We start from the raw sequence: 14,942 nt of genomic DNA, 5'->3' as shown, positions 1-14,942 counted from the left end.
AATAAAATTACGGCTTTCGAGATGTTCGAATTTTCATCGATGAGCATCTAGCGGTGTTCTCTTGAACAGAATAAACACATTATCACATCACAGAGCAAATGATCCAAGCGCCTAAAAAACGTTTGGTACTTCAAGAAGAAATATTTCTAGTGCGTGCTACCCACAGCTTATTTGGTTCAGTTACGATACGTGTATATATTTAAAAGTTATACTATGCATTCAACGCCCGCCGTGGTGGTATATTGGTTATAGTACTCGCCTGCTGCCCTCCAAGCCGTGGGACTAAATCCCGGCTGCGGCGACCGCGTTTTAAATGGAGACAAAAACGTTTTAGGGCTGTGTGCGTAGATTTAAGTGCACGTTAAAGAGCCCTAGGTTAACGAAATTTACGGAACCCCCACCATGGTGTCTTTCATGATCATATCTTGATTTTCGGACTTTAAACCTCATCAATTATAATTAACTATGTGCTGGCAATAGAAACAGTCAAAAATATGAGAACTTCACTTACCGATAGAGAAAGGAATAAGCTGATCTGGCTTGGCTATCAGTCCAGAGCCGTCCTTTTTTAGGAATCTGTACGGGTCGAACACCTCAGGACTTTCCCAAAATGCGGGGTTGAAGTGAACAGCCGAAAGATTTGAAAGTATCACAGTTCCCTTTGGAATGAAGTAATCTTTGTACTCGACGTCTTCAGCAGTCCTGAAAAAAAAATGCGCAGGATATAAACACACGCACTTGCACTCATTCTACATTTCTTGTGGCGCACCAAAAGCTATAGATTCTTCTGCTGTTCTTCCATATGTAAAAACCTTATAAGTTCTTAAGCACTGTGAGGACTTCGGTCATATTTCATGATATGAATCGTCTTTAAAAGGGACAATAAAGCAAAAAAAATCAAAAATTACGTCAGAGGGAAAGCTCAAAATGTGAATGACAATATTATCAACAGCAGTGCCCTATTTACCGAGAAATTAAAGTAAATGCACAAGAATACGAGCACTTTAGACACCTGAGCTGTCGTCTCAAGTCGTCGCTTGGCGCCATGCTCAAAGAGGGAGAAAAAGTGAAATGCGGAAAAGTAAGCATGTTAACCGCGAAATAAATATCCGGTTTGCTAGCGTGAACTGGGGAACGTGAGACAGAAAAGTAAAAAAAAGGAATGAGAGAGAGAGAGGGGGTGTAGCAGCGCACAGACGTACAGGGGTATCTTAGTCGTTCAACGACTCGTAGAAACAACAACAGCGCCCTAGTCACTTTCTGGCGTAAAACTCTATCTTTCCAGCATTCCAAAATTGATATTTCGGAAAGCAACTGGTCGTCGAGGCGTGCAAACGCAATTGAGAGAGACTGTCTCTGGAAACTGAACTGAACTGAGGGCAATGCGTCTAATGTGTCTGGTGGTTTCATCACTGTCGCCCCTTAACCTTCGAGATTGCGCGCCGGTGAGAAATCCGCCGAAGTGCAGTCTCGGAACCTGTGACCGCGAGCTCAAAGTACCAAAATAGGTCAAGACAGGGCGCCACTGCATAACAATTTAAGTTTTTTTTTTCCTGCCATGGACCCCGAGCAGGCTGGACGTTTGGAAGGCCTAAGCGCGCTTGTCCGCGAACGACAACGTTACCGAAGGGCCAGTTCTACTGTCCGAGCCAGTGAAGCACGAGTGAACCGCCAGCTTCAGAAGCTGGTAGCAGATCTACAAAAAAAAAAAGAAGAACAGTCGAAACGCCCATGAATGTGAGGTAATCCCCAGCTTCTGAAGACTCGGGCACAAGCCGAGCACCGAGATAGACATGTGAACACACAGCTTCGACTCGGACGAATATTAGCCGAGCGTCAATGAAAGCAGGTAGAGCCTCTGCTTTGCTCCGCAGTTTCTACAGCTTTTACGTCGTGGAAATGGCTTGTTTCTTGTTATATACTTCCAAAATGAAAACCTGATGCTTCATAAGGCGGATAATTTGACCATCGGCCGCGACCGTCCAGCGGCGCGGAGGATGAGTGATGAGAAAAAAAAAATAATCGTCACAAAATGACTCCACTATACCAGACATCATCATGATGTGATAGATCGCCAAAAAGTGTGACCTCATGACATCACAAATTTTGACGGAACGTCATGTGCTGTAACGACATACGATGCCGTTGTAGCGCTTCTCATCGGGCAGCGAACGAAACCGAAAGCTGGCGACCTCGTTGAAAGAAGATTTCCGCGCTCGGCAGAGACCTTTGAAACCCCGGATGGCGAAGCCCCGGACCTGCGAAGCCCCTTCTTCGACTAAGAAGAAAAAGATCACTTTCACCTTCCAGCAAAATTTTTAGGAGAATACACAAGGAACCCTGCGAGTTGTTTTTTTTTTCGACATGCGTCGGATATCGACGCAACAGTACTCGCGAATAACGGACCAGACCATGCACGCTAGACTTACTCCCTTGGGATGCTGAGTGGTGCGACCGTGCGCCATCGGTGCATTTCCCAGATGGTGGCCATAGTGAAGTGCATCCTGTTGTGATCCTCCCAACATGGCTGTCTCTCACGCCCGACCACGCGGTCCACTTCGTTCTGAATGTTGCGCTGCACCGTGTCCACTTTGTCGGCGCAGTTCAGGAGGTGCCACTGTATCGACAGCTGCACTGTGTTGGATCCCGCTCCGAAAAAGTTCACGACATTTCCTAGAAGGTTTCCCACTGTGGAGAAGAATGCACATTGGACTTTGTGGGCAGTGAAACAAAAACACATTCACGCCTCATGAAAAGGCCAACTACAGGTTTTCCCGCTCACTTTAATCCAAGTACCATCTTAAATAATCCACATGCCATGGAATAATCTAAGTGCCAAGCTATTTAATCCATGTGCCAAACATTTAATCTAAGCGCCAAACATTTAATCCAAGCGCCAACATAATTAATCCAGGCACCAACTAAGTGTGGCCGCGTGCCAGTGAGTTTAATCCAAGTGCCACCGTGTTTAATGCAATTGCCAGTGACTTTATTTCAGGTGCCAGTAAGTTTAATCTATGCCCCAGAAACACATGGTTTGCCATTTTATAAAGTCTAAATGTCGGAATAATGTAAGCATGAAGTGAAAGGAAGAACATGAGGTGACAATAAGAAGTGCAGTGCTATTTTCTCCTTACGTTTCAGTGTCATAGTTTCAAATTAAAAATGTGCAGCTATTGCAATTACGGTATACTGATTGCATTTGCTCACAGAGTCTGTGTTAGTCTATGCTTCATCGCTACTGCACTATTCCGGCTAATCACCTGCACCATCACATATGTTGAGACTCATGTCGTCTGCTCAGCTGACGGCATTTGGCTGCTTATTCGATGAGGCATTCGCAGTCGTCTGCTCAGCCCGGTGAGAACGATGGTGACTGATCGGTGATATTCATGTGTTCTTGAAATCAGAAATAGCCATTTAAAAAACAAAAGTTGCATTTATCTGTGTTCATGCGGAATTAAGTTTTTTTTAAGCATCAAAGGAGATACTTCTGTTTTCATGTAACAGACGACGCTAGTGTTGCTGAAACGTGTTTGCTTGGAACACGCGTGTTTCATCGAATACCCAAGATTTTGTTTGAATAAAAAGATAACTAACATGAATGTACTTCCGTCATCTACATCAGGATCATGACTTTACGTCTTATGTGCACTGAGATGAAAACATCTTCAAACTATTTCTATTTCGCTCTGCCCTGTGAGGGCCTCCTAAATTCTTGATTATGTATTTGCTTTTTAACCGTCGCTGCCCATGGCCAGGTTTACATGACCATGGGCAGCAGGACCATGGTCATTACATGACCTGTCCCGGTCATGTAATGCTACCGTACAAATCCATTTATGAGTTTTAGCGAGGAACACAAAATATTCGTTAACATGTTCCCACTATTTATATCGTTGCCAATAAAATGATTTCAACCGGGCGAAGCACTCATCTACAAACATATACATAGCAAAGTACAAACACAGCTCAAGCGAACAATGGCAGTATTTTTTTTCCCCAAATACTAGCGGCGAATACAAATAATAATGATTTATTCTACTTTGCGACTATCTATCATCTTACATATTGTAGGAACTGCATTTCAATTGTGCTGCTATTTTTATGCCTCGTATTCTGCTTTTTGTGCATGGATTAAACTGACTGGCACCTGAATTAAAGCCACTGGCAATTAGATTAAACATGATGGCACTTGGATTAAACTCACTGGCACGGGGCCTAATTGAGTTGGCGCTTGGATGAAATGTTTGGCACATGGATTAAATATCTTGGCACTGAGATTACTTCAATGCCGTGCAGATTATTTAGGCTGGCACTTGGATTAAAGTGAGTGAGAAAACCTGTTGTTGGTACTGATTCATTCTAGAATGTTGCGCGTCACGAACACGCACTGTCACTTCCTCCTCTTGTTTTCGTACACCAACAAGCTGTAACGGCCTTTCCAACGACATCACCTCATTACCTGCACTTCGACATTTTTGACCACCTTAGCAGATTACTTTGCACTGTATTAAAACATGGTTTTATTTTTAGTGCATGGACCCCCCTCCTTATGTAATACCGCTCCATTGGGGTCTTTAAGGAATAAAAATGAAATAAAATTCCTAATCTTGGCGATATTGGCGAAAGAAGTAAAGCTACTCAAAGAGAGGAGGTAGCTAATGCCGGGAGGGGGGAGGGGAGGCATATGCGAACTCAACTTCTGCCTTTTTTGTATATTTGCTTTAGCCATGGTGTGTATGAGCAGGTGTTAGGCCAAGTTTAGATACATATCTTCTTTTCAAGCAATTAAGCTTCCAATTGTGAGTAAGTGCTCGTGTTTTGTTCTTTCTTGTCTTTGAACTTTTTCCTTTTTGTTGCTTAAGAAAGAACTTACTACACGATATAATAAGTAGGGACAAAAGGCACACTGATTTCAACAATATGTCGGCGTTATTTTCTAGCATATCTCTGCAACTGAAATAATGTCAGTCTAACATGTGTCACAAACCGAGCGCTCAAAAAAGGGCGCGCCACCAAATTCTCACGACGAAGCGCCGAGAGGTCAACGATAAAAAAAAGAAAACAAGCATCCAAAGACTCCGCGGGCACGCGCCCCTCTCCCCTCGGAAGCGTGGGTTCGCCGACGAACCTCCTCGCATCGGCGGCCTAGCAAGCCCTGGAATTTTCTCGATGGAAAGGGGCGTGGTGATGCCGGGTTGAGTCATCCGTCGCGGACGGCCCCCGTATTGTCTCGCCCTTTCCCCCAGCCTTCGCTGCGCATCGCGCCGACGAAATTATGAGAACTTTCTGGAATCTCGCACGGAAGGTATTTAATTAAGCAGCCGAGATGAGAGATCAGGAGAAAACGGAAGTTAGCGCCAGAGCGCGTAGGGATTCCGCCGCGTAGTCGGCGAAGGTGTTGTCCGTAGTGACAAAGCAGGAGAAGAAGAGGATTTCCACCTGAGGGGTGACGACTCGAGCTACAGGCAAGAGTGTGTGTTTACCGCTATCGAGCGAAGACGCGTGTCAACAGCTGCGTGTGGGAAGCCGACGTGTTTCCGGCGAAGAAGTTTGAAGTTTGGAGAGCGGCCAATTGAAGACGCGAGGTTTCCTGGAAGAGAAACTTCGGGGGCAGCGGAACGACAACAACGCTGGACTTTGAGTGAGTGATTCTCGGAAGAGTATCATCCAGACTTTTGTTCCAAGAACTTTGAACTGAATAGGTTTTCTATCTCTTTAGTCTTTAAGTGTCTTGGTTGTTCAATGCATGCGACTGCATTGTAGTGCGTATTGTTGTCTGTGTCCGTTGTTTCGAGTGTGGCTGATTGTACTGTGTAGTACGTTGTTTGATTGGTGACATATTGTATGCAACTATTGTGGAGTGTGCATACTTGTGTATTGTTTTTGATCTGCCATTATTGAGAATATAATTTTGTTTTGTTTATCAACTCTCGGCTCTGACTTGTTCTTTGGGCCACAGCCGGCGTCCGCTGGCGCGCCAAAAAGGACCACTTCTAAATTGTCCACGATATCGTGGTGCGGTTCGGGGGGCCGATACTTCGGCCCTTGGAATTAGCCCGGCGATCGCCTCCCGAATTAACGGGACCCGTGACAATTAATCTGGCGTCCGCGACAGGACCTTTTGGTGCACAGTGTGTCCAAAGTAGTGAGAAAGAGCCTCGAGTTGTTGATACTGCTATCGGAACGATTTTGTGTGTTGTTCAGTGTTCTCGTTAACGAGTTCAGGGGAGTATTCCGATAGACTGATTTAGGCAGATACTTTTTACACGCGGCAAGGCTTTATTTGCGAGACACCATGGATCTCGAAAAGTTAGTTGCTCTTGGTGAGAAGATGGGTCTTTCTGGCGCCGAACTACGGAAGTGGGTATGCCAGAAGGAGAAAGAGGCGGTGGAGAGAGAGAGGTTGGCAGCTGAGAGAGCCAAGGAAGAAAAAGCAGCTGAGTTGGAGAGAGAAAGGCTGGCCGCTGAGATGGCGAAAGAAGAAAGAGAGGCAAAGGAGCGACAGCTGAAAGAAGAAAGAGAACAGCAATTGAAGTTGGAGCTGGAGAGAGAAAAGTTGGCAGCCGAAAGGGCGAGAGAAGAAAGAGAGGCAAAGGAGCGATAGCTGAGAGAAGAAAGAGAGCAGCAATTGAAGTTGGAGCTGGAGAGAGAAAGACTGGCAGCTGAGAGGGCGAAAGAAGAAAGAGAGGAAAGGGAACGGCAGCGACAGCACGAGATAGAACTCGAGCGGCTCCGTTTGCAACAGCGAAGTGAAACTCCGGTCCAAGCTAGAGTTGAAAGCAGCGAACGAGAGGACCATGGCTTCCGCTTGAACCCAAGCAAGCTGCTCGTAGCGTTTGATGAAAGGAAGGACGACCTTGACGCGTACCTTCACCGATTTGAGACGATTGCGAGGAGCCAGAATTGGCCGGAACATCAATGGGCAACTGCTTTGAGTACTTGCTTGAGTGGTGAAGCGCTCAGTGTGTACGGCAGGCTGACGCCGACCGATGCAGCCAACTATACAAAGGTGAAAACTGCTTTGCTGAAGCGATTTAGATTTACTGTGGAAGGATTCCGGAACAGATTTCGGACAGGAAAGCCAGCTGATGGTGAGACGGCTACGCAGTATGCCGCCCGACTTTGCCATTATTTTGACAGATGGATTGAACTTTCAGGGACAGCGCAGGAGTACGATGAGCTTAGAGAGCTCGTAATTAGAGAACAATTTCTTACTAGTTGCCACCCAAGCCTGTCGCTGTACTTGAAAGAGAGGAGAGCTAAGTCACTTGAAGACATGCTTGAATTGGCTGATCAATTCTTGGAAGCGCAAGGTGGAACTAATTTGGCCAAGGTCAAGAAGGAGTGTCCCGAAGATTCGAAAATTTCAGCACCCGTACAAAAGAAGCGTGCACCAGAGAGTGTTCCGCGATGTTTTCTGTGTAACCGAGTGACTCATCGCGCGAACGACTGTCGTACTAACTTTACGAGTCCCACGGTCGTAAAATGTTTCAAGTGTGGTCATACTGGGCACAAAGCAGACGCTTGTCGTAACGTAGTGAGTCAAACTCACCAGGTATCCTGTGTGCTAGCAGCACCGAAATCCGATGGTGATGCCGTCACCAACGGATTTGTAGAGTTGAAAAATGGGGAGAAACTTCCTATTGTGGGTGCTGTAATGACAAAACAGCCAACCGGTGTTACGAAGGGAATTCCAACGCTGCCTGGAAAAGTTGCGGGCAAGAAGGTTACGGTGTTAAGAGATACCGGTAGCTCCACTGTTATCGTGTGTAGAAATTTGGTACAGGAAAGTGAGTTAACAGGCAAAACGAAACCGGTTTGCCTAATTGACAGTACGGTTCGGATGCTTCCCGAAGCAGAGATTGAGGTCGAAACCCCGTACTTCAGCGGGAAGGTTACTGCTCTATGCATGACGACCCCCCTGTACGACCTCGTCATCGGAAACATCGACGGGGCGCGAGGGCCGAATGATCCAGAATGTTTGGGAGAAGACCCTAAGACAGAGCCCTCGCCAACCCAGCGACTGCGAGATACAGTGGAGGAGCATCCCGTGACGGATCTCACTCGAGCCCAAGGTGAAGCCGCGGTGCAAGAGACAGTGAATGAGAAGATGATCGTGTTGAATGAGTTCACGTGCTGGGCAGCTGGACTTACGTCGATACGACCTCAACCGACCGACAGTGTAAAGGTGACGGAGTCGGCCAGCCAGGCCCAATGTCGTGACATGAACAAGCGGGTGACAGGATCGGTTGAGCGTTATGACCCGCTAACAATGTCGGAAGTGAAAACGATGGCTGAGACGCCGCCTCAGATACCATCGGTGAAAAGGGCTCGCCGGAACAAAACGAGGAAAAACAAGAAGAGATCGAGCGAGCACCGCAAGAAAGGACGCAAGCGCAGCTCGAAGTACACGGTATAGGTGTTGAGGTCGATTCGGAATGTGTTTGACAGTGCTTTATGTTAAGTTAATGTGGTTGTTATCCTGTGTCACAACTGTATTTCGAGTGAGTCAAAATGTTTGTTACGGTGATGTGATTTTACAATTGTTGTAATGAGAGAGCTTTGTACATTTGTATTGTCTGGAATATATGATGGAGTGTTGTACTCATGTACCTGTGGTTATATTTTATGTGTGTGAGATCGAATTACAATGTACAATTGAATAGAGTGATCTATTGTGAATGTGACGTGTCATGAGCGACGGACTATGTTACAGTCTCTGAGAGTGTGGGGACTGTTCGCGCTCGTTTGTGTGGTTTTGAATATTACGAGATAATATTCTTAAAGTGGGGGGCAGTGTCACAAACCGAGCGCTCAAAAAAGGGCGCGCCGCCAAATTCTCACGACGAAGCGCCAAGAGGTCAACGATAAAAAAAAGAAAACAAGCATCCAAAGACTCCCCGGGCACGCGCCCCTCTCCCCTCGGAAGCGTGGGTTCGCCGACGAACCTCCTGGCATCGGCGGCCGAGCAAGCCCTGGAATTTTCTCGATGGAAAGGGGCGTGGTGATGCCGGGTTGAGTCATCCGTCGCGGACGGCCCCCGTATCGTCTCACCCTTTCCCCCAGCCTTCGCTGCGCATCGCGCCGACGAAATGATGAGATTTTTCTGGAATCTCGCGCGGAAGGTATTTAATCGAGCAGCCGAGATGAGAGATCAGGCGAAGACGGAAGTTAGCGCCAGAGCGCGTAGGGATTCCGCCGTGTAGTCGGCGAAGGTGTTGTCCGTAGTGACAAAGCAGGAGAAGAAGAGGATTTCTACCTGAGGGGTGACGACTCGAGCTACAGGCGAGAGTGTGTGTTTAACGCTATCGAGCGAAGACGCGTGGCAACAGCTGCGTGTGGGAAGCCGACGTGTTTCGGCGAAGAAGTTTGAAGCTTGGAGAACGGCCAATTGAAGACGCGAGGTTTCCTGGAAGAGAAACTTCGGGGGCAGCGGAACGAGAACAACGCTGGACTTTGAGTGAGTGATTCTCGGAAGAGTATCATCCAGACTTTTGTTCCAAGAACTTTGGACTGAATAGGTTTTCTATCTCTTTAGTCTTTAAGTGTCTTGGTTGTTCAATGCATGCGACTGCATTGTAGTGCGTATTGTTGTCTGTGTCCGTTGTTTCGAGTGTGGCTGATTGTACTGTGTAGTATGTTGTTTGATTGGTGACATATTGTATGCAACTATTGTGGAGTGTGCATACTTGTGTATTGTTCTTGATCTGTCATAATTGAGAATATAATTTTGTTTTGTTTATCAACTCTCGGCTCTGACTTGTTCTTTGGGCCACAGCCGGCGTCCGCTGGCGCGCCAAAAAGGACCACTTCTAAACTGTCCACGCTTTCGTGGTGCGGTTCGGGGGGCCGATACTTCGGCCATTGAAATTAGCCCGGCGATCGCCTCCCGAATTAACGGGACCCGTGACAACATGCCACTTAAGTAACTACCTGATCCTAATTGACTCTCTGCCGACCTCAACAGCGCTTTTCCATCCCTTGGTATCTATTACATTATTTTTACTGGCCATATGGTTTCTGCACTTCGCCGCAGGCGACTTGCCTATGTCCATTTTTCCCTTAATATCTCTTATTAACTGGTACCTTTATATGTTCACTGAATAATTCTGAATTGCTCTAGAGAAGCTTAGTGATATATCTCTCTGTCTAGATTACGTGCAGGACGCGAACAGTCTGAGTTTATTTGAGAACTTAACGCCACCACCAGTGACAACACTGGAATCTCGGAGAGCACATGTAGTACAAGAGTATGTACCGATGTACCGCTTCGCATATTCAACGATGGCCGACACACTGTTGGCCGACATCAGTGTACATTATGTATTGCTTGTAGCGTGACTTTTCGTTTTCCGAGCCGGTTCGCCCAAATACAAAGTGCAAATTTTAGACACAGCGACTTCTGCCTTATTCAACGTCATGACCACGTGACAATATGTCCCACATCATTTCGCCATGAGGTTACATAGGTATTGAATCACTTCTTTCAATATAGACTATAGTAGGTGGCCGAAATTTCCGGAGCCCTCCACTACGGCGTCTCTCACAATCATATGGTGGTTCTGGGACGTTAAACCCCACTTATCAATCAATCCATGTAGACTGGTAGCATTGTTAATAAACCTTATTTTGCTTAATTAGGGGTACTCACTTTTAAAGTTTGAGTGTGGGTTGTTTTCGTTCTCCTCCATCTTTCTTATGTATCCGTCAATGAAATCTCGATTGATGCTTTCGTGAAGCGTGCTTCTGTGCTCTCTGACTTCCTTGCTGAAAATGAGTGAAGCCACAACTTTATCCTGTTTTACAAACTTCGTAACGGAGAAACGCAATTATAAACGCAGTGTCCCAAAGATCATGCAGCATATTTTAAAAACAAAGACGAACATTGATACACGAAGCACGTAATGTTGTTCCCTGCGAACTGTGTGAGACACTACTATTTATTTAGTCCTAATTAGGTTTCTAACTAAACAAATATTCACTTAGTCATTAAATGTCAATGAGGCATATATATAGGCGTGTGCACATGCTCAAATGCCATCTAACTGTGCTATTGTCAGCAACTGACGGTATAGATGCTCATTTTTGCGACTGGTAAAAGGAAAGCACATGAAATAAGAAAAAAATGCGTTAATTTCTTTTATATAGGGATTGGGACAACCCACAAAAGTGGAACGTGTCTTCACAGAAGTTATTTCTCATTGATGTATAACGTCTACGGGTGTTCAGTGGCTGCAGCACCCATAGATGTTGATGCACCCATTTCGACACCAGGTGGCATATTGCCACTTTCCCTCTTCAAGTTTTGTTATCGCCCCATTTCACTGTCAGTAATTCTCAGCGCGAAGCGCACCTACAGTGTTCGAGAAGCTTCAGGACTGCCGTAGATCAATTAATATTACGCGCACTTCGTGAACATTACAGATCATTCTGGAACCTACCTCACTGATAGCGATAATGCTAGAATGTCCGATTCCGCTGACGCTCTGTTCACCGCTACCACTGCTAGTGGGCATCGCTGTTATCTGACTACAGTGTCTAGAAATATACTGCCTAGTGTGCTGAGCGCGGACTAGGATATGGCCCCGCAGCTGATGACTGCCGGCAGCGCCCGCATGGTGCGCTGCTGTGCGAGTGGTTGGTTTTGTGTTCAATCCTTGCGAGCCGCGCGAGGCCAACTATTATTTTTCTGCATTTTCGGAGTAATTTTCTACTTAATGCTTTATTGTATAGGAACTACTCGATTGCTTTCACAGTACTGGCGCTTCGCAATACCAAATGAAGATCATTTCGTGGAATACATTTCGCCATCCGCTACTGCCCTCAAAAGATATATATATATATATATATATATATATATATATATATATATATATATATATATATATATATATATATATATATATATATATATATATATATATATATATATATATATATATATATATATATATATATATATATATATATATATATATATATTCATTTATATTCGCAGATCCCACGTAACTTGGGAATCAATGCTATGCAAGGTAACTCTGTTGTGATTTTTTATTAAGTGAAACAATATGAAGTGGCGCTAAAATATGAAGAAATTGGATAGTCAACACTGGAACCAGCATTGGCGTTTCACGAACATTTGGCTCTTCTTGCAAAATATTTCGAAGACCCTAAGTTAAGGGGGGATCATGAGGGCACCCAGACGTAGGTGATCCAATAGATAGATAGATAGATAGATAGATAGATAGATAGATAGATAGATAGATAGATAGATAGATAGATAGATAGATAGATAGATAGATAGATAGATAGATAGATAGATAGATAGATAGATAGATAGATAGATAGATAGATAGATAGATAGATAGATAGATAGATAGATAGATAGATAGATAGATAGATAGATAGATAGATAGATAGATAGATAGATAGATAGATAGATAGATAGATAGATGCTCAAAGTGGTTGCAGTACGCAAAGAAATTAATTTTAAGAACCATTGACAGCATAACCACCAGAGTTATTTTTAAAGTATGCTTTGTTCTTGAGAGCAAGAATTATCACAGAAGACCCTAAAACCTTTACCTCTTAGCCTGCATTCCATTAGGATTCGAGTGAAAACAAAGAATGATAACATGCCACTGAATAATCTGAGACTCGGTGCATATAACAATCAAAACGTTGTAGGAAAGGGAGTCCTACATTGACATGGGAGAAAAACTGTGTGAATGAAATTTGAAAGGGTATTTTCGATTTTTTAGATAAATAATAATATTTGAAATTTTGCCTAAACGGCGATTTTATTCCCGACACCGTTCACCCTAATCCGAAAAGATAGTTCAGTGGAGTCACTCTCAGAATGCTTTTCTCACACGACAGCCTTCGGATTCAGCCTTCTGTCTGCCCTCTTGATCCTACTTTTTCATTCAGGAAACCGTGCTGGATCCGTTTGTGCGGGGAACAAGACACCTTTTCTTTGTTCGACCGTTAACTACTTTGACACAGCGGCACAATACACGTCCTTTCTTTTCATTGCCGCTTAGCTTTTAACATCTCAGGGTGTTGCAGTGTACATATGGCACCATCGAACTTCACAGTAAATCAGATGGCAGCTGTCACACGCTGATTTTAAACGTGGCGAGGCACCGGCAGCAACAGGACGAGAGGAATTTCGCGCGTTCGTGCACCCTCTCGACACGCAGCGCCGCTTGTGGCATGTGAGTGCAGTCATCACATGCGTGGCCACCCACTCTCGTACGGAATGAACACTATATAGGCAGTATATTTCTAGACACTGTAATCTGACCTTCAGTTTATGGGTCCCAGGTTCGACCGTATAAACAGTTTGATCTTGCAATCAGTCTACTTCCTTCGTCCACGTCACGACCCCATGACAATATCTTTTCCGTCACAATCACCAACAAATCGCGACCGGGATACTACTTCCGGACACACCGTAGTGCGCGTCGCACAAATCATACTTGAACTACAGGTGTTTGTGAACCATTCAAGTGAAAAACGGGTTTTCACTCAATCGTTTTTGAACTCGTGGTCCACTGCAGTGAAGGCTGCGTGATTTGCGGGTCGGCGACTATCCTGTGGATGTCCTTGGCCAGCTGACTTGGCATGCGGCGTCGTGTCGGCAAGCAGCATCTTCCTGGTAGGTCGCTTCGGCAAAGCTACGATCACTTCGGCTCTGTATCTGTATAGCAGCCGATTGGACCGCGATGCATTCGACTTCACAAACGCGAGAGCCAGAGTTCTCATCTTGAGCCGTGAACGTGCGAAGGCCTCCCTCTCCCCCCTGCCGTGTCCATAGCAGCACCAAACTCACTTCCGCTACATTCGTCCGTCGACGCCATTGTCTATAGGTGGCGCTTAATGCAGCAGTTCTCGTAGCTAGTGCCATCACACTCGTATGAGCAGACGGCGGAGACAGACTATTGGTGAAGAATGACGGTTTGGGTTAGTTGGTTTGAATTCATGATAAAAAGGGGTGCAGCGCGAGCACGAAGGTGCTAGAAGAAACAGACGAAAGTCGAGGCACGGAAGGCAAAGAGGACAACACGAGCACTGTGTTGTCCTCTTTGCCTTCCGTGCCTCGACTTTCGTCTGTTTCTTCTAGCACCTTCGTGCTCGCGCTGCACCCCTTTTTATTAAGACGATTGGTGCATATCAAAGCGGCACTACGCTGCACACACTACAACGCGAAAAATAAGGCCTGTAACTTAAACCAATACAACGCGAAAGACAAAGCACGTAACTGTTTCGTCACCGAGTCAAATAAGCGCGCAGAGTGCGTCGCCATTACAGCCTCTGTTTGTTGCCTCCAAATTATACATGGTGCGCCAGCTACATTTAGCACGAGTTTAAAAATATGCCGACACACGCAATTACGATGCGACTAAATGCATGTTGCTGACCATTGCCTGGAGTTAGTCAGACTATATTTTGCGTTCTATAATATTGTATAATTTTATCTGTTTGATTCACTAACTTTTGAAGGAACGACCGCAACGTTCTCTGTTCGTATTAGTTGGTGTTACAATTCATGTACCTCTCCGCTCTTAGGCGGCTGCACCGCAGCGACAAACGAAAAACGTAGGTACAGAGCGAAAGAGTGGGCGATATATACAAGACGCGTCTGAACGACTTTCCGCAAATTCGCCAATGGCGGAGTCAGTGAAGCTCCCGACTCCTGTCCCCGCGCACCGAGAGGTCGCGTATTTAATTTTCAGGTCTTCTAAATTTATGAACTAATTCTTCTAGTCTTTTTTCATGTGGTCGAGTATTTTTAAACAACATCCTATTTGTGATGGAAATACATAAGTGAAGTCTTGGTGGGCCTGGGCATGAAACACTTTTGTGTTAATAAGTACCCACATGCAAAGGCAGAGAGCGCATAGTCTTGACTTGTTACCTTACAGTTATCTTGT

General features: G+C 45.3%; 1 protein-coding gene across 2 annotated transcripts in view; it reads right to left on the bottom strand.

Moving 5' to 3' along the window:
- LOC142781483 (cytochrome P450 2H2-like) overlaps window positions 1-14,942 on the bottom strand; it is a 46,865-nt gene that overhangs the window by 854 nt on the left and 31,069 nt on the right. For both annotated transcript variants that reach the window (XM_075882205.1, XM_075882206.1), the window contains exons 6-8: window positions 10,658-10,773; window positions 2,430-2,688; window positions 512-702 (exon numbers count right to left, since the gene is read on the bottom strand). In XM_075882205.1, the coding sequence (XP_075738320.1) occupies window positions 512-702; window positions 2,430-2,688; window positions 10,658-10,773 (566 nt within the window). The remainder of the gene's footprint in view (window positions 1-511; window positions 703-2,429; window positions 2,689-10,657; window positions 10,774-14,942) is intronic.

The sequence above is a fragment of the Rhipicephalus microplus genome, chromosome 2 (assembly GCF_043290135.1).
Source record: "Rhipicephalus microplus isolate Deutch F79 chromosome 2, USDA_Rmic, whole genome shotgun sequence".
NCBI classification, from domain to species: domain Eukaryota; kingdom Metazoa; phylum Arthropoda; class Arachnida; order Ixodida; family Ixodidae; genus Rhipicephalus; species Rhipicephalus microplus.
Note: the sequence above shows the minus strand (reverse complement) of the source record. Positions and strands in the feature narration are given on the sequence as shown.